At 45.2% G+C, this 19,959-nt stretch overlaps 1 protein-coding gene across 5 annotated transcripts in view; it reads left to right on the top strand.

Annotated features, from left to right (window-relative positions):
- The window catches only part of NMRK1 (nicotinamide riboside kinase 1), a 58,649-nt gene that overhangs the window by 18,674 nt on the left and 20,016 nt on the right, over nucleotides 1–19,959 (top strand). For all 5 annotated transcript variants that reach the window (XM_088464062.1, XM_088464063.1, XM_088464059.1 and 2 more), the window contains 2 exons: nucleotides 13,132–13,203; nucleotides 15,939–16,045. In XM_088464062.1, the coding sequence (XP_088320188.1) occupies nucleotides 13,132–13,203; nucleotides 15,939–16,045 (179 nt within the window). The remainder of the gene's footprint in view (nucleotides 1–13,131; nucleotides 13,204–15,938; nucleotides 16,046–19,959) is intronic.

Raw genomic sequence — 19,959 nt, 5'->3', positions numbered from 1 at the left:
AAGAAAAAGTAAAAAAAAACAAGTAAAAAAAAAAACAAACTTACCTGACTCCAGGTAACGGTGATCCGGGCTCCGGTGATGTCCTCTCTCCGGTCAGCTGATCTCCCATGCTGCACTGCGGCCCGGTCATCACCTGACAGGGTCCCAGTGCAGTATGGGATGTCAGCTGACCGGAGGACATGGAGGACATCACCGGAGCCCGGATCATGCAGGTAACTGTAATTAAGGGAGAGGGGGGATCGCAGGGGGGTCTGCGATTGCGGGGGGCAGGGCTTGGTGACTGGGGCGGGGCTTAGCGCTGGGGGGGGTAGCAGTGGCGGGCGGTCAGCGCATGCGCGGGGCACGTCACAGTATTTTTTAGCGAAAATACCGTGATATGGCTCCGGAGAGGATTCGCAGGGACAGAGCTTTCTCGCAAGCTCTGTCCCTGCAAGGGATTTCTAGTAAATCACACTACAATCGGCATTACCAATGCGGATTGTAGTAAATAGAGCCCTTTGGGCCTGATTCAGAGCCGCTCGTAAGCGGCTGCTCGTTCGTTCCGAGCGATGTTTGCACAACTGCGCATGCATACGGATCGTAATACGCATGCGCGAACCAGTTAGTGCGGCCGAAAATCGTTTGTTCGCTAAATAGCGAATGCCTGCTATTGTGAGTGACAGGAGGAGGCGTATGTGGGTGGTAACAGGGGAAGGTGCTTGAAAACGGGGAGTGGAGATCCGAACACAGGCGTGCTTAAAGGTCAAAACGGGCGTTTTATGGGTGTGCATAATTAATACAGCAGCGTCATTAACCACGTCACTGGGTTATTTTATAGTCAGAACTGCTCGCAAGATTGCGGTAGGAAAGACCAACCACAAGAATAGCGTGCAGTTCATACGCTGGTCGATGTACTCGATTAATCTAATAAATAGCGGACATGACGTAGGATGCGAGCGGCCAGGGGGCGTAGTTTTCCAAAAAACGACCGCATGTTTTGTACGCTCGTTCAGACCTAGAGGCGTGAACAGACCGCAAAGAGCGAACGGTTCATTTGAATAGCCACCCCTTTTTTCTGAACGAGGGAGTGCAAATAGCGTCCGGCTCTGAATCAGGCCCTTTGTCTCTCTCTGTCTGTCTTATCCCTACTGTTTTTCCCTGTACGCCCCTCTCTTTCTCTGGGGGGTAAATTTACTAAAGCGAGAGTTTTATCAGATTCTAGCTATTACCTAGAAGGTGCTAGTTAAATGTTAAGTAGAATCTGATTGGTTGCTATGGTCAATATCTCCACTTCTAAAAACTCTCACTTTAGTAAATATAACCCTGGGTGTGGATTGATAGACAGTATCTAGATAGACAATTCAATAGATAGACACCAAAAGTTAGACAGGCAGTAAGTTAACAGGGACAAAATTTTGACAATGTAAATGGTCGACATGGACTTCGATCGCCAGGGTCTAAGGCCCTCATTCAGAGCCGCTCGTAAGCAGCCGCTCGTTCGTTATGAGCGATGTTCGCACAACTGCGCACGCGTACGGATTTTAATACGCATGCGCGAACCAGTCAGTGCGGACGAAAATCGTTTGTTCGCTATATAGCGAATGCCTGCTACTTTGAGTGACAGGAGGAGGCGTATGTGGGTGGTAACAGGGGAAGGTGCTTGAAAACGGGGAGTGGAATTCAGAACGCAGGCGTGCTTAAAGGTCAAAATGGGCGTTTTAAGGGAGTGCATAATTAATACAGCAGCGTCATTGACCACGTCACTTGGTTTTTTTTAAATCTGAACTGCCCGCAAAATAGCGGTTGAAAAAACCAACCACAAGAATAGCGAGCAGTTCATACGCTGTTCGATGTACTCGATTAATCTAATAAATAGCGGACATGCCGTATGGTGCGAGCGGTCAGGGGGCCTATTTTTCAAAATTACAACCGCAAGTTTTGCTCGCTCGTTCAGACTTAGAGACGTGAACAGACCGCAAAGTGCGAACGGTTCGTTTGAATAGCCACCCCTTTTTATAAAACGAACGACCGCAAATAGCGAGCGGCTCTGAATCAGGCCCTAAAGGTCAACATACAAATGGTCAACACAGAAAAGGTTGATAATACTTTTTGTTATTTTAACCCTTCACCCAATGCCTACACCCTACCCCTCCCCCTAGTGTCTAACCCTAACTCTCACCCTGGTGCCTAACCTTAACCCTCCCCCTAATGCCCAACTCTAACCGTTCCCTTCCACAGCCTAACCCTAACCCTCCGCCAAATGCCTAATCCTAAACCTAACTCTAAAATAATGAAAAAGCATTTGAATGTCAACCATTTGCATGTCGACCTTTTGCACTGTTGACCATTTAATGGTCAACCTTTTAACACTGTCAACCTATTCACTGTCTACCTTCTGGTGTCCATCTAGTTATATCTAGTTACTGTCTATCTACTATCTGGGTACTCTTTCTCCCTTTCCCCTGTATTTCTCTGTTCCCCCTGTGTCTTTATCCCTACCCTCCTCCGTGTCTCTTTCTCCTCTAGACCCACTATGTCTATTTCCATACGCTGTGTCTTTTTTTTACAGCTCTCTGTGTACCCCCCTTCCCTGTGTCGCTTACCCTCTGTGACAGTCACTCCTCTCATCCTTCCTGTGACTCTTTCACTACCCCCCATGTCTCTATCTCCCACCTCTTTTTTTGTCTCTCTCTTTCTCTCTCTCTCTCTCTCTCTCTCTCTCTCTCTCTCTCTCTCTCTCTCTCTCTCTCTCTCCTATAGTACCACCTTGTGTATGTGCCCAGATCTGAGTGCATGCCTATCACTTCCACACCCTCTCTACGCACTTTATATCCATGGTGCAGAATGGGAAATTGACTTCTCTTAAGTACACAGCTGAGTGTATTCAGCCATCCTCCATGATGCAGATCCACATAAATCAGGGAACTTATAAAACTTTCACAGCCAAAGCCCTCTCGTTTCTATATCTCCCTCCCCCTATCTCTGTCTCTTACTCTTTTTTCTGTCTATCCTCCTTAAATCCACATCTGTATCTGTTCTCCACTTTCCAGCTTCTGACCCCTCTCCTCTCACATTACTGACCCCTCAACACAGACCCCCCTCTCCCCTGACAGCACAGAGCCCCTCTCAGCACAGACCTCCTCTTTCCTCACATCACTGACCCCTCTCAGCACTGACCCTCTCCCCTCTCAGCTCAGGCCGCTCTCCCCTTACAGCACAGACCCCTCTCCCCTCCCAATCTTTCTTCATGCATTTCTCGCTCGCATGATGTGTATGCAAATTGCGTAGGCAGTGCTGTTGCACAGCAATGCATTAACACGCCCAGTATTTCTTAGAGAGCTATCACATAGTGTATGCAGACACCCACCAGCCTGTTTTAAGACGCCCACTTGAGCACGTCATGTCCAGAAAGTGTATGCAACCATCGGTACATCGGGTAACATCGGTTGCTATCGCAGCACTTGAGGTTGACCATACCCTGCTGCAAGCACTGCGAGCACTTCAGTGTAAAAACAAGCCGGTGACATGTACTATGATGCTGTCTTTTAATTATGCACACCTCTATAACGCCATTGAGATCAGTGGCGGACAGGGCCGGGGGGCAGGGTGTCTGTCAGACTCTCATTAGCTGCTGCTGCACCCACTGCAGGAGCCGCTCCATCTTCCGGCTCCCGCAGTGGGTAATGGGAGAGGCGTCATGACATCATATGACGTTTCTCCCATAATGCAGAGCGGCCCGGCCCGGGAGGACAGATGGCGGCGGCGAGAGCGGGGATTCAGGCAAGTATTTTTTTTATTTTGTTTTTCATATTACGTGTGTCTACTGGGGGGGGTGTCTGGCACTATGGGGGGAACTATAAAGGGGGGGACTACTACTACTGGGGGCACTACAAGGAGGGTGGGGGACTACAACTACTGGGGGCACTACAAGGGGGGGACTACTACTACTGGGGACACTATAAGGGGACTACTAATACTACTACTGGGGGCACTACAAGGGGGGTGGGGGACTACTACTACTGGGGACACTACAAGGGTGCGGGACTACTACTACTGGGGACACTACAAAGGGGGGACTACTACTACTGGGGACACTACAAAGGGGGGACTACTACTACTGGGGGCACTACAAAGGGGGGGACTACTACAAGGGGCACTACAAGGGGAGGGGACTACTACTAGGGGCACTGCATAGGGGGGAGGGGACTACTACTAGGGGCACTACATGGGGGGAGGGGACTACCACTGGGGGCACTGCATCGAGGGACCACTGCTAGGGGCTCTATGTAAAGGGCAATACTGGGGGTACTGGATAGGGGGGAGACTACAACTGGGGCCACTATTTAAGGGGCATTGCATAAGGGTTACCACTATTGGGGGCACTGCATGGGGGGTGGACTGCTACAGGGGGCACTATATAAGGGGGTACCACTATTAGGGGCACTATATAAGGGGCTTACTACTGGGGGCACAAGGGGCACTGCACAGGGGGGACCACTACTGGGGGCACTATATAAGGGGCTTACTACTGGGGCACAAGGGGCACTGCATAGGGGGGATCACTACTGGGGGCACTACTGGAAGCCTGCATAAGGGTGTTCTCTCCTGAGGCACACGGGGGCACTGCATATGGGCACTACGACAGGGGGCTGCCCTAATCTTTATTTTTACCTTACATTAATCCCATATGGACCCGCCTCCTCCATGGAACACTTGAGGGGAGGGGGCGCCGTAGCACGCATATTCTTCGGGCACTCTGGCTACACGCTACTCCTCTGCCAGGGCCGCCTGCATGCATTTGCCTCCCAGGCTAAAAGTTGCCAGCCAGCCCCTGATTGAGATGCTCAGACATGCCTGCGTTTGCACCTCCACTCCCCCCGTTTTTAATGGCCAGCCCCTGTTACCACCTACATACGGCTTCCCCTCTCACTCACTCTGCTGGGCTTTCTATGTGCAGAGAGCGAATGCATTGTGAACTTTCGCTAAGGTATGCGCACGCGCACTGTGATGCATCCACACTGCATACCATCGGCAGCAGTGAGAGTATGCATCTTAGCGAGCGGGTCTGAATGAGCTTCTAAATTCTGACCTGATCAGCGCTGCCGGACGAATCCCATTGCAGGCAGCTCTCTCCGGACCGGGCGGCACAGGTCCGGAGAGAGGCCCTAGGCATCCGCCTAGGTTGCCTAGTGGTAAATCCTGCCCTGGAAACACGGCGTACATGACCTGTGATGTCACGCCCCTGCACCTGCATAGGTGACGGCCCAGGCACGCCTGAGACTCCCAGAAAGCTCAGCGCTGCCCAGTCCACAGTAAGGCGGATCTGACAGCGCCGCAGACCTAACAACCGCAGCACAGTGGTTGAAAGATGCTGCTGTAGACTGTTATGGGCATGAAGCCCATTGACCCATTCACCCCTTGCAGGATATTTTAAAATAAAATATAAATGTTGCAAAGAGGGAAGAATGTCTGTAAATGTATTTACCTCAGTAAGTGGTATGTATAATAATATAATCAACTGGAACACTTTATTGAATTACCCCCCTATAGGACTAGAATAGGAGTTATCAAGTCAGATGCAGCTGTTTAGAAATCTTAAAGTAAGAATAACAATATTCAGTTGAAGAATTAACTGAAATTAACTCTATAATAACTTTAATATAAGCTCTGGGGCTAATGTAGAGTTGAACCATACCGAGTGTAGGCATCTTCTGGTTTATGAGTTCTTACCATTTAAGTTCTATCTCCACTTGTGGCTGAATGGGTGTTATTGGCTGGTAACAGGGTGTTCAGTGAGGTGTGTAGATGGAACATCGGGCTGTGTTGTGTGTACGCAGAGGTCAGTCTGATTTCAGACTGATCTCTTGAGCCTAGGATAGCGCTGGTGTAAGTGCCCACTGATAGTGATGACAGCTATGAAATCAAGTGAATGGATAGATTAGGTGCCATTTCATGGAGATGCATAGAAGATTTCATAACCCAGAATATTCACATTTTCCGTGCACGCAAGGCAAGTTTAGTTATGGCCAATTTGCATGCAGCTCTAAATCAGCCCCTCTGTAAAGATGGCAGATACGTACTGTATTCGTACATTGATGGACATGGTATATTTTAAAAATAAATTGGTAATAGATCAAATTCACAATTGGCATTTAATAAAAAAAATACCCTGGCACAAACCTGTACACAGGCATTTGATAGAATTGATTGGTTGACCTGGACCATTTCAGATCTCCAACGGTACTGGGTAGTGTTGCCCACTGTCCTCCCTCATATCTCTTTTGTGCATTGAAGCATTAACCAGGAGTAAGGGCAAATCTGGATATTGTTAGTCCTGAGATTGGAGGTGCTGAGTATAAATTGACACTGTTTGCCGTTGACCTTGTGACTGAGATCTCTTATCCCTCCATTTTCTTGCCAAACTTATCCTAAGAATTTAAAAAATTTGAGCAACTATCTACCTTTAAAATAAACTGCACACAATCTGCAGCCTTGATCTTGGGAACCCCTGACCACATAACATCTGGACTGAAGCAAGCTTTTTCACTCTTGTGGCAGTTGTCACAACTGAAATAACGAGACAGACTCAGGACCTGTTTAAGGCCAACTTTGAGCATCTACTCCTTAAATTAACTGGGTGGCGCAAACTAAATATTTATTGGCAGAGCCAATGTTATTAAGATGAATACCCTTCCATAAAATGTTGTATTTGCTTCAAGCCCTCCTTATTCTTATCCAATCTAAATTCTTCAGAAAGGTCAGAGGCCTGATAAGAAACTTCCTTCCATGCATCTCCCCACCCCATTTCTCCAACTCTGAATTGCTGGAAAAAACTTAGTCAATTTCAACACATTTCCTCTGTCGCCCTCCCTGCCCTTCCTCAGCTTCCATTCCATCCTAGCATGTTTTTTTGTTTGTTTGGTAGACTGTAAGTAGGGTCTAGCGACCTCACTCCCAGCAGGGGATAGAGGTGGCCATTAGTGTGTGTGTGTGTATATCAGAAACCCCCTCCTTACCATGCTCCAAGCTGCCCGATCCCCGCTGTGGATGTGTGAGAGGAGGGGAGCAATGTATGCCTGTATGCTGCTGGGATGGAGAGCCGACGGCCGTCCTGTGAGCTCAGTCTGTATCCTCTGTATGTCCTCCAGATTGTGGGAGCTCAGAAAGCTGCTGCCCCCTGTATCCTCCCACTCAACCTTCCTGGCTGCAACCAATACTGAGTTTGTGCCAATAGACAAATACATACATATCGAGGGTGGTGGTGTGTGGAGGGGAGCACCTCAGAGACGGGCCCCAAGACTTCTATTGCCTGGGTGCAGGGCCGGCGCCACCATTAGGCAGCTTTAGGTAGTTGCCTAGGTACGCCGGCCACCAGACAGCGCCGCACACCTCCCATAATGACAGATAGACCATGTGTAAAGTCCAAGCGGTGTCCGTGGCATTTGTAAAGCAGCCGCGGCCACCGCTTTGTCAGTAATTGAGATAGTGTGCAGTGGCAGTGCTGCATGCTGTCTCCTCACTCCTCGGCCCCCGCAGCCACAGCGTCAGCCCTGTGTTTGGCCTGGTTCTACTGTGTCACCGTAAGCGCTGACGTCAAATGCCAATGAATCAATCCCCTGCCCCCTAGGCTGCCTCTGTACTTCCCCTTTTGCTCAAGGAGAAGGGAATGGATGCAGCCCAGGCTTAAGGCCTGGCTAGGAACAACAGCTGCCTGCAGTGGAATATAATAAGTATGTAATATTATATATAATATATATTAACAAGCAGTGTATGTGTGTCTACAGCACCATTATACTTGCTGACTCACAACACACATTTATTTATTTTTTGGTGGGGCAATACGCTGAAGTTCTGTCTAGGGTGCCGGGGAACCTTGCACCGGCCCTGTATGGGTGCCAGTAACCAGGCACCTGGATTAGATGTATGAGGGGTGGCTGTGGCGATGCACCTCGGGACCCCTAGTAACAAGCCAGAAGGAAGTGCTGAGGCTGTGGCACAGCTTGATAGCAGCGGCTGCATACAGGGCTGGATTATAGGCGGGGCAGGTGCGGCGGTCATCCAGGGGCCCCGGCCACTCTGGAGGCCTCTCCCTGGCCAGCTCCCGTCAGCATCACTCATACAGCACAGTCAGTCTGTCACTGATGCAACAGTTTCTCTCTCTCTCTCTCTCTCTCTCTCTCTCTCTTGTGTATGAGCCTTTAGACTGACTGGATAACATGAGTGCACACAAGTTCAAAGAAAAACAAAAGATATATATATATATATATACACATATGTATAGATAGAAATATAGATATAGCTTTATCTATAAATATACAGTATATACAGTCAGGTGCATAAATATTGGGACATTGACAGAATTTTCATATTTTGGACTCTATTCACCACCATAATGGCTTTGAAATGAAACAAACAAGATGTGCTTTAACTGCAGACTTTCAGATTTAATTTGAGGGTAATTACATCCAAATCAGGTGAACGGTGTAGAAATTACAACGGTTTCTGTATGTGCCTCCCACTTTTTAAGGGGCCAAAAGTAATGGGACAAACTAAACAATCCAAAATCTAACTTTCACTTTTTAATACTTTGTTGCAAATCCTTTGCAGGCAATTACAGCCTGAAGTCTGGAACGCATAGACATCACCAGACGCTGGGTTTCATTCCTGGTGATGCTCTGCCAGGCCTCTACTGCAAATGTCTTCAGTTCCTGCTTGTTCTTGGGGCATTTTCCCTTCAGTTTTGTCTTCATCAAGTGAAATGCATGCTCAATCGGATTCAGGTCAGGGGATTGACTTGGCCATTGCATAACATTCCACTTTTTAGCCTTAAAAAACTCTTTGGTTTCTTTTGCAGTATGCTTTGGGTCATTGTCCATCTGCACTGTAAAGCGCCGTCCAATGAGTTCTGAAGTATTTGACTGAATATGAGCATATAATATTGCCCGAAACACTTCAGAATTCATTCTGCTGCTTTTGTCAGCAGTCACATCATCAATAAATACAAGGGAACCAGTTCTATTGGCAGCCATACATGCCCACGCCATGACACTACCACCACCATGCTTTACTGATGAGGTGGTATGTTTTGGATAATGAGCAGTTCCTTTCCTTCTCCATACTCTTCTCTCCCATCACTCTGGTACAAGTTGGTCTTTGTCTCTTCTGTCCATAGGATGTTGCTCCAGAACTGTAATGGCTTTTTTAGATGTTGTTTGGCAAACTCTAATCTGGTCTTCCTGTTTTTGAGGCTCACCAATGGTTTACATCGTGTGGTGAACCCTCTATATTAACTCTTGTGAAGTCTTCTCTTGATTGTTGACTTTGACACATATACACCTACCTCCTGGAGAGTGTTCTTGATTTGGCCAAATGTTGTGAAGGGGTTTTTCTTCACCAGGGAAATAATTCTTCTGTCATCCACCACAGTTGTGGTCTTCCGGGTCTTTTGGTGTTGCTGAGCTCTCCAATGCATTCTTTCTTTTTAAGAATGTTTGAAACAGTTGATTTGGCCACACCTAATGTTTTTGCTATCTCTCTGATGGGTTTGTTTTGATTTTTCAGCCTAATGATAGCTTGCTTCACTGATAGTGACAGCTCTTTGGATCTCATATTGAGTGTCGACAGCAACTGATTCCAAATGCAAATGTCACACCTAGAATCAACTCCAGACCTTTTACCTGCTTAATTGATAATGAAATAACAGGGAATAGCCCACAACTGTCCATGAAATAGCTTTTGAGTTGATAGTCCCATTACTTTTGGCCTCTTAAAAAGTGGGAGGCACATATAGAAACCGTTGTAATTCCTACACCGTTCACCTGATTTGGATGTAATTACCCTCAAATGAAACCTGAAAGTCTGCAGTTAAAGCACATCTTGTTTGTTTCATTTCAAAGCCATTGTGGTGGTGAATAGAGGCCAAAATCTGAAAATTCTGTCAATGTCCCAATATTTATGCACCTGACTGTGTATATATATATATATATATATATATATATATATATATACATACAAGGAGGTTCCAAAGTAGTGGCATTCACAGGACTTTGTAAAGCATCAAAGACGTGGTATAATGACACCTAACACACAACCGGTACCTCCGTGTGCATTATATATATCAATTGATATATCTATCTTATGTATCTATATATCCCTCCATTCAAAATCCTGCGTTTGCCCCTGGCAGTATATTAGAGCATATCCGCTATGCTGCTGAGAGTCGGTTCCCAGCAGTGTTGCGTACTTGATGTAGTATGCTGTGACCTTGCCGGTCAGTGGAGAGTCCAGAGGCAAGGTAAGGGGTATAATAGTCACTGCGTGAGGCCGTACAAATTTAATATATGGGGCCCCCACAACTTAGTTGCCCTGGAGATCCCACAAACCTTAATCCAGCCCTTGCGAAATATGATCAGACCCGCAGCTGCCGCCAGTGCACTGTAAAGGAGGATGTCTCGTACAGAGACATCCTTCAGTTTCCTGATTGATTCAGTTGCGCCCTCCAGGGACCGGCACCCTTAGGCAGCTGCCTAATCGTAGCGCTATCCCTGACTGTAAGTTCCACTACAGCAGGGACTGATGACAGTGCTTAAACATCATCTGTAAAGTGCTGCATAATACATTGGCACTAGATAAAGAATAACAGTGCAAGGGTGGTTCATTAAGTAAGGAAACAAGAATTCTCATGTGTGTAATGTTCCTTATCTCATTCTAATTTCCCACCAAGCCAGAACAGGTAACCACTGCGCCTCATATCAGCCATATTGCCCCAACATTATTTGTAAGATGGAGGGGCTGGCAAAAACATGGTTAAACATTGAGGTGCATAGTGTGATCAGATTTCTGCGTCTAAAGGGCACATCAACAGCTGAAATTCATCGCCAACTTGTCAATGGTGATAACGTCATGTCACTGAAACAGGTTTGGATTTGGCGCACTGCCTTTGTTCAAGATGAGCAGCGATCTAACTGGCCAAGCACGTCCACCGCAGATGAGAATTTGTGCCACATTGAAGGGCTGATTCAGGAGGACAGACACATTCGAGTTAGTGACATTGCTGATGAACTGAATATCTCAGTGGGTACTGTGCCCAACATCATTCATGAGCAACTGGGGTACAGGAAAAAGTGTTCACGCTGGCTATCGAAGCAACTCACAGAAGTTCACAAAACCATTAGGATGGAATTGTGTCTCTTGCACTTGACGCGGTACCATGAGGAGGGAGTGCAGTTCCTGCAGTGTATTGTTACAGGCGATGAAACGTGGGTGCATAATGTTACACTGGAGATGAAACAAGCATCCATGACATGGAAACACACACCAGGGCCCACCTCCAAAATAATTCCAAACAACTCCATCAGCAAAGAAGGTAATGACAACTGTGTTTGGACCATAAGGGTGTGCTTCTTGTTGATTTCTTCACCAAGGGAGATACTGGAAATGCTGACCCCTACTGTGACACATTGAGCCGGTTGCGGAGGGCAATTAGACGAAAAGACCTAGGTTGTTGCAAACATGCATGGTATTGCTGCTTGATAATGCCAGGCCACACTCAGCAAACTACACTCGTGAGTATTTATGGTGCTACCATTGGGATGTACCGGACCATCCTCCCTACAGCCCTGACCTGAAACCGAGTGATTTCCATCTCTTTGGACCATTAAAGAAGCACCTGGGTGGAAGGCGATTCGCAACCGTCTGTAAAGTTTAGCAAGCCGCCATGTCCTTATTTATTGATTCACCCACGAATAATAATGTTCTTTTATTTTCCAGTTTTACATTTGTTGTAGCATGCAATATAATATAATTTCAAGACATCTGCCATCTCTAGCTGTTCATTCACTCTCAGAGACTAGTCGCTTTGTGCTGCAAACACTAGATAGTTTTATTGTCATTACTTAGCTGTTCAATTTGTCTATAGCCTAAGAAGTCATTCACAGACTAATGGGTGAATTTAATTAGTTATGTGACTTGCAGAGGGGGGAAAAACTCTGGGTTTCACATCCAGAGCTATTCAATTATTCCAAATTTCCCCACATGGTAGACCCTGGATTAACACGCGCTAACCCATAGATTCCACGCAAAGTGCTGAAATCTATGGGTTTTCCCACATCTTAATTGCAGAGTATGCATTTTAGCACTGATTTAATCCACCTTCTGGAGATTACCACGTGGGTTTCCCACAGCTAATTGAATCAGGCAGCGCGTTCAGTTAGCTGTGGAGTAAACCCTGCACCTAATTGAATTACCCCTCATAGGACTAGAATAGGAGTTATCAAGTCAGATGCGGCTGCTTTGCAAGTCTGGCAAAAATGCAGTGACCGTATAAAAAAAAACATTCTAAATCATTAAAGCAGGAAAAAATTATTATCTTCACTTTTTGGGCCTGACTCAGAGGTGCCTGTAAATCTGTACACAGCCTTTCTGCAAAAATATGCTAATGATGTCTTGTATACAGAAACGCCCACCTCCAGCATCAAGAGGAGTCTCCGGGAACATCGGTCGCACAGTGAACATCTGAGTAACCCTAATGTTCGTCTCACCTAAGACATTGTGGCCACTTTAGCAGCATACGGATTCGCTCAGGCTCTCTAGGGCACGCAAAGAAAACAGCCCCTGCATTTTTGTAGCGACCCTCCACTACTTCCTCCAAACGCTGACTGCCTATCGCTCACTTTGTGAAAAAATCCTCAGTCCGACTGCCATTTCAAACCCATCGCCGTGAATACGCAATGTGGCTTTGGCGCATACACAGTAGGCAAAAATTGCTCCACTGCTTCCTCCTTTGAATCATTCTCCATATTTTGTAAATCGAATTGCAGAACCCTTAAAAGTATCAACTCCCCACCCCCACAAAAGAAAAAATTATTATAATATAAATTGAATGATTCTTTTTAAAATGCAAATTTGGCCATATCAGATAGCTTTTAATGATAATTAATCTGGTTTAGCTAATCAATAAATTATTAGGAATATCAGTAAAATATAGGCTTGTAAATGTATTGCTGAATGTTTTATTGTTTTTTTTTAATAAAATCTAAAAAGACAAAGATAATTTGGTTATGTTACCAAACCTTTATCAGTGTGATAGATACTAGTGATTTTGAAGCGATGGGCATTTGGTGCATGGTTAAAAACATTGGTCTATTATTTCAGGAACTTGGACAAAGTGTTTAATAGAAGATATTTTCTAACTGTCCCATATGACGAATGTAAGAGACGAAGGAGGTAAGTAGAGCAGATCGTTATCATATAGAGTTACACCCATATATATTATGCCAGTAGCATTTTAAATGAGTTGCACGCAAACAGCTTAATATGTTATGCTAATGTATCTGGCACTAGAAGTTGATACTAGTTTAAAATTGTTGTGAAAACCAAGAATAATAGTCTGATGTCTGGGAGCCCTGCCATTTGGAGATACCTCCCAACACCCATTATAATGGATCATTGTGATGGCGTGGCTGGAAGAGGGTACAGCAGTTAATTGGCTGGTTGCAATCAGTACTATCAATTCAAAACATGTCATCAGCAAAGGAGTTTGTTGATCTTTTTCAAAAATGAGTTATTCTAGAAGTGTCTACGGGATAGTATTTCCCAGGTTTTAAGTCCCCACAAGTCTGATTGTTGGAGGGAGTCAGCTTCAACCCTTTCACTGTTGAGTAAAGGCACACATCCACTAGAAGACAGGCAAACGTCTGCACGATTACGACATTGTAATCGTGCAGTTGTTTGTCAGTCTGTGATGTGCCTACACTGAACGTTCAGTCGTTCAGTATAGGCACATCAATAATCTGCAAACATGCTGAACCTGACGTTATCGTCAGCTTGTACAACATATTTGTCCAATGATAGATGTCTAAACGACCTGGGGGAGCGCGCATCGCTGGTCGTTTTAGACCTTTTTCTTATCGATTTTCAAATGATTTGCAAATGATTATTGAACGATTGAACGATAACGATATTGTTATCATTCAATCGCTCACTTTAATCGTCTAGTGGATGTGTGCCATACGAGTGGGGCACATACTTCACATATACATAAAGACCGCTGCAGACAATCCCCACTCGTCCTCCTCAGCAATGGGCAACCGAAATTAAAAAAAAAACACAATCACCTGTTCATTACTGGTTCACACAACTGGACTTGAGCACTGTGTTCAGCTGTGGCCACGCATCAGAAAGTGTCTTCATCGCACGCATGGGCAACAAAGTCACGTTTGTGAGAAATATCATAATTTTCTAAATGGTAATATGATGGGACTTTCAATTCCTATATTTCTCTCCGATGCTGGCACCTACAAATATGGGTTACCCCTAATTTTAAAGCGAGATTCCCATGCCCCAGTACATTGATCACATTACATCTGTGATATTATACCCTGACTTACCGTTTATATGTGTTACATTGTAATCAACTGTTATTTCACTTTATTTACCTGTGATAATGTATATGCTTTATGCTAGTTTTTAAACAACCATTAAATGGTATCTTTTTGAGTATCCACATGGTTCCTTGGATTATAATTTAATATAACATATCATCCTTTTTTTTTAAGTACTTTGCGCTGTTCCCAGGTTTTTTAGTATATGGTGACTACCCTGTTTTTAAACAGAAGCAAATAAGTATTTCTTATTATTTTTTACATCTGAATATTTTCAATTGCTTGTAACAAATTCTGGAGTGACTTTTTGGTAGCGCCTTCATTCTCTTATCACTATTCTCGTATCACTAGCATCATAAGCAGTGGATAAGTGCTAGTAATATCATCCAAATTTACTTTACAGTATTGATGTTGCGAGTGATGAGTCCATGTACGGTCAGTGTCTTTAATCTCATGGCACCTTTCCTTGCTGTGCTCTCCAGTTCTCACTTTTAGGTAATTTAACACATCACCCTCACAAATTTGGTCACAGTTATGTGTATAATTGATTGCTGAATGTAAGAGCTGGCTGCCCTACTGTTGCCATCTTCTACAGGAAGGCTGGGTACACATTAGAATATATATCATTCGATTATTCATTTTGAGATGGCTCTGAACTATTTATCGAGCACATCGTCTAATGTGTACCTGCGATTGCGCCCTCCCGTGGGTCGCATACAATATCGTGTGATTGGCCCTGCTGCATGAGGTATCATTCCATCGTTCATTGCATCAGGTAATGTGTAACGGCAATCGTGCATGGTCCGGTGCGAAGGTAAATTGCCCCGACCATCGGCAAGATTGCTGGGTCGTCTAATGAGTACCCGGCTTTAGGCTGTTGCCATGACTCGCACAGATCCACCTTGTGCATGGCACCAACCCTGCTGTTTAGCAGGAAATAGAGTATATGATCATCTTGTGTTCCTTTTCATCTGCTGCATCTTTCCTCCAGTCACACTCACTTGTCTCCCTCACATGTGTGAAGGGAACTGCTGCCACAATTTGGTTGTACTTGAGATAAATCCAATAATTCATTTACTTTGGGGATACCCAGTGTATTTTTAATAGTTACAAAAAGCTGGGCCCCAGTGTATTTTTAATACTTACAAAAAGCTGGGCCAATATTGATTCAGGACATCTGCTTTGGTCTCCTTGTTCTTGAGTCAGGCCTTGTCTACCATAGTCCATTCCTTGTGCTAGGTAAAATTAAGTAAAATATTACTGAGTTTATAGTCCTTTTGCTGTTTATGAAGTTAGTATACAAAAAATAGGCAAAACAAAGGGTAGGAGAAAAAGATGGCTAAATTAGACCTTGTCTAGAATTGTGACATTTAGCCTTAAACACACTCAACTTTTCGGCTGCTGTTTTTGTAGATATAGATCTGCAGTAATTAAATCACAGTTGCCAAAGCAGGAATTGAAAAACTATGTACTGTAGGTATAGGGTTGTATATACAGTATGTATTGTTTAGACGAGAGCTTTTAGGACCTGTGCTGGTAAGTTCTTCTAGATAAATAATAAAGCTGTCCTTTCAATAGCACACGGGTTTATGAACCTCCTGATCCTCCAGGATATTTCGACGGACATGTGTGGCCCAAGTATATAAAAAACAAGGAAGAAATGGATAAAGTTCAAAATGAAATAGGTACAGAACTTATTTTTTACTCAAACGGTAAAGTTTCAGGTATAGCATATAGACATAGGGATAAATTTACTAAGCGGTGGCTTACGGGATCCGGCGATTCTCTGCAGTGTTGATCCCAAAATGTAAAGCTGTAACAACACTAACCAGTTAACTGGCATGGTCACATGGATAGCTACAGCAGGCAGCTGGGCTTTCACTGACACAGTTGCATCCCATGAGGAATTCCGTTCTGCTTCTCTGGACCCTGGAAGTGATGTAGCGGTCTATTACTGTTGAATTCATACCACAGAAGGCACTCTGGGGCGCATTCACCTGTGAGAGGAGAGGAACTTAGGGAGGTACTGTTACAATGAGGCCTATGGACATAATATAGCTGCTTTTTCAAAAATATTTAAATCCATTTTTCAAAATACATTATAAATGTAATTAAATAAATCAAATTGTGTGTAATATTATTTTCAGTGTCAAAGCTGCCAAGAATCTTACAAGTCACCGCTTAGTAATTCTAGCCCATATCAGTGCATTAAGGCTATGAATGTGAATGTCTGCTCGTGTAGTGGTGCATATTTTTAACAATAACATGTTAACAATGTCAACGGTTCATTTTTAAATCAAATAAAAATGCATTTCTCGCTTTTAAAATAGACTTCATAACTGTAACTATATGCATGCTGCTGCTAGTTACGTAATGACCCATACTTGCTACTTACAGATTTTCTTCTGTAAATGTAAATAACATTAACTTATCTTCATTTAAATAAACTCAGCCTTTCAACAATTTGTATTTTAAATATATTGCATGTTCCCCAGCTTCATTAGGTGCATCCATTTGTCTCTGTTGTGTCGGTCGATATGCATAGGCTTCACATATGTTTGTTCAGTGATCAAACATTTTTGTATAAAAAATGATTTTGCAGAATGCAGTGTGCACATGCTGATGTCACATACATACGTTCCTGTATCCCTGCCCATTCTGTTACAGTATGTACCCTGCTAATATACTAATTCTCTTTGCCTGACCCAACTAGTCCCTTAGCTACCTGCTCTGACTCTTCTCTTTAGGAATGGGCCTGTTTGCCTCTCTCATCTCCCGTAGTTCATTAATTGTTGTCCCATGCTATTGCTCTGCCAAGGCAGCTAAGGCCTGTGAGCTGTAAATGTATTCTATAGAGGAGGGAAACTGACCTTCTACATACAGACTACCATCCACTTCCACAATCTGACTCATTTAGGGGCTGATGCAGGGGGAATAATACAGTAGATGGCATAGTGTATTTTGTATTTTGTTTGAATTAGCAATGCGTACACTGAGAACAGTGTGCACATGTCACAAACCGGACTAACAAAACTTGTTTATGCACCAAGCGGTGCTGCTATATAGAAGTACTTCATGCACCAGTAGCTGCAGGTCATGTTCCCAGTTTCAAGAACCACTTATTTGGTTGTTCACTTTCATATGGAGCCTGCTTCTCCGGGACATGGGGCTGCCATTTTGCTCAGAGTCAGCTGATCACGTTTCCTCTAGTCTTGCTCCAGATTTCCAGCACATGACTCCTGAATCCAATTCACAGACAGGACGCCTATATAAGTCTCTCCCTAGTCATGACTCATTGCCAGTACAACTTCTGATGACTCCTACCTGTTATTCCTGACTGCAGATTCCAGAGTTTGGCTCCACAGCGTGTCTTCCATGATCAGTACCAGCAGGTCCTGATGCATTCTGCATCCTATCCTGTGTTTACCAACGACCCTTAGGTAAACTATAATGGATCTGCACTATCCATTCCACTTAGTGGCATACGTTCATTCTAGACACCCGAAGGTGAGGTATAATTTGGTGCCCCCCATCACAGCCGCTGACACTGTAATGTAGCATTTCGCATGCAGATACACCCGCAGTTGCACACAGAATATAGGCATGCCACAGATCACTTTAATCAGCAGAAGCTGGTGTGCACCGTGCGAATAAGATGCTCGGTTCTACAGAGTCACTCTGCGCTCCTGTGTTATGTGTTGCGCAGAGAATAGATGTATGTGGACACATCTGTATGCATTAGTCGCAGATAAGATAGTGACCTGTATGGTGCAATTAGCATGAGGCTCAGAGTCCTCCTGATGAAGGTGAAAGCCACCTGTTGTGGGGTGGATAGCCCTCCTGATACCCCTGATGGAGGGAAAAACCACCAGATGTTGTGGCTTTGAGGAGTCTAAATCAAGATACTGTAAGACTGCCACTGTGGTGCGACTTCAAATCACAAAATGCCCAGTCGCTGGTGCCCCCTTGTAGTGCCCCCAGTAGTAGTAGTAGTAGTCCCCTTACAGTGCCCCCAGTAGTAGTAGTCCCCAGTAGTAGTCCCCTCCCCTTGTAGTGCCCCCAGCAGTAGTCCACACTTGTAGTGCCCCCAGTAGTTGTAGTCCCACACCCCCCTTGTAATGCCCCCAGTAGTAGTAGTCCCCCCTTTGTAGTGCCCCCAGTAGTGCCAGACACCCCTCCCCCAGTAGACACACGTAATATAAAAAACAAAATAAAAAAAAAACACTTACCTGAATCCCCGCTCCCGCCACCGCCATCTGCTCCTCCATCTGTCCTCCCGGGCCGGGCCGCTCTGCATTATGGGAGAGACGTCATATGACATCATGACGTCTCTCCCATTGCCCACTGTGGGAGTCGGAAGATGGATGCAGTGGGTGCAGCAGCAGCTAATGAGAGTCTGATAGACTCTCATTGGCTGCTGCTTACAACAAACACACAGCTGCCGGAGCCGGCGGCTGTGTGTTTGTCAGTGTAGCGCTGGCCGAACTCCGTCTGGTCAGCGCTACACACGCGGTGCAGTCTGTGTCACAGTGGCACATGGCACCCTGCCCCGCGGCCCAGCCCGCCACTGAGCCTAACCCTAACCCTCCCCCCCCAGCATCTCTACCCCTAGTTCCTAATACCATCTGGATGCCGGCAGTTGGGATTCTGACTGGTGTTGGGATTCCAATGCCAGCATTCTGAGCACCGGCATCCCGACCAACGGGATGCCAACTACATCCCGTTCACACTGCTCAAGCAACTGATTCTACTCCTGAGTTTTCTACTGATCCGTCCGCTCAAGCCATGCTATATTCTGAAGTAGTAATAGTATTCTAATACATTCCTACTTCTGTGTTTTTAATTATGTTTTCATTGTATGAAGAGAAATCTGCTCAGACATCGCAGTTTTGGCCACACACCCTCCAACCATAATCATATCCCTACTTCGGAACCGCAAATCAAATCACAGATCCTGACAGCACACATGCAGATTTGTGTTATTCTGCCACTTACGCCTGCCAACACTTGGATGGGCAGGACATTACTTAGTAGAGTAAGGTAGAGTTCATGGAATAAAATGTACAGTATGTACGTCTGAGAAAGTCACATTATTTGCTGGTGGGCAGGTTCAATTACAAGATGACGACTATGATAGACTCCTGCACTAGTGCGCTGCTTGTCATTGTCTTATTGCTCCACTGATCTGGATTCTTTGTTGCTCGGAAGCAGATTATGCTTTTGTGAAGACGATGATGATTTTTTTAGAGTTAAACCAGACAGCCGGACGCTCTTTGTGAGCGCTCACTCTGAATCAGCGCATTTTTTTTCTTTTACCCCCCGCCTCCAGGCCACTCGCTAAGCTGTGGTTGACCACTCACAGCTTTAGTGGGCGGCCTGGCGATGGTCGCGATTATCGCGACCATCGGGCTTGCGACGAGACCCTTGTGGTAGGATCTCGTCCTCCGCAAGCCCCAGTGAACTTCCTGCTCTATTAGAGCAGGAAGTTCACTACTGACATCACTGGGGCTCGCTCTCCATTTTTCCAGCCACCCCCCCTGCACGCCTACAAAACGGGGCGAGCTGTTAATCACAATCGACAGCCGCCCCGTCTTGTAGT

This window comes from Taudactylus pleione, unplaced genomic scaffold, assembly GCF_031769625.1.
Source record: "Taudactylus pleione unplaced genomic scaffold, aTauple2 ptg001573l, whole genome shotgun sequence".
Taxonomy (NCBI): domain Eukaryota; kingdom Metazoa; phylum Chordata; class Amphibia; order Anura; family Myobatrachidae; genus Taudactylus; species Taudactylus pleione.
Note: the sequence above shows the minus strand (reverse complement) of the source record. Positions and strands in the feature narration are given on the sequence as shown.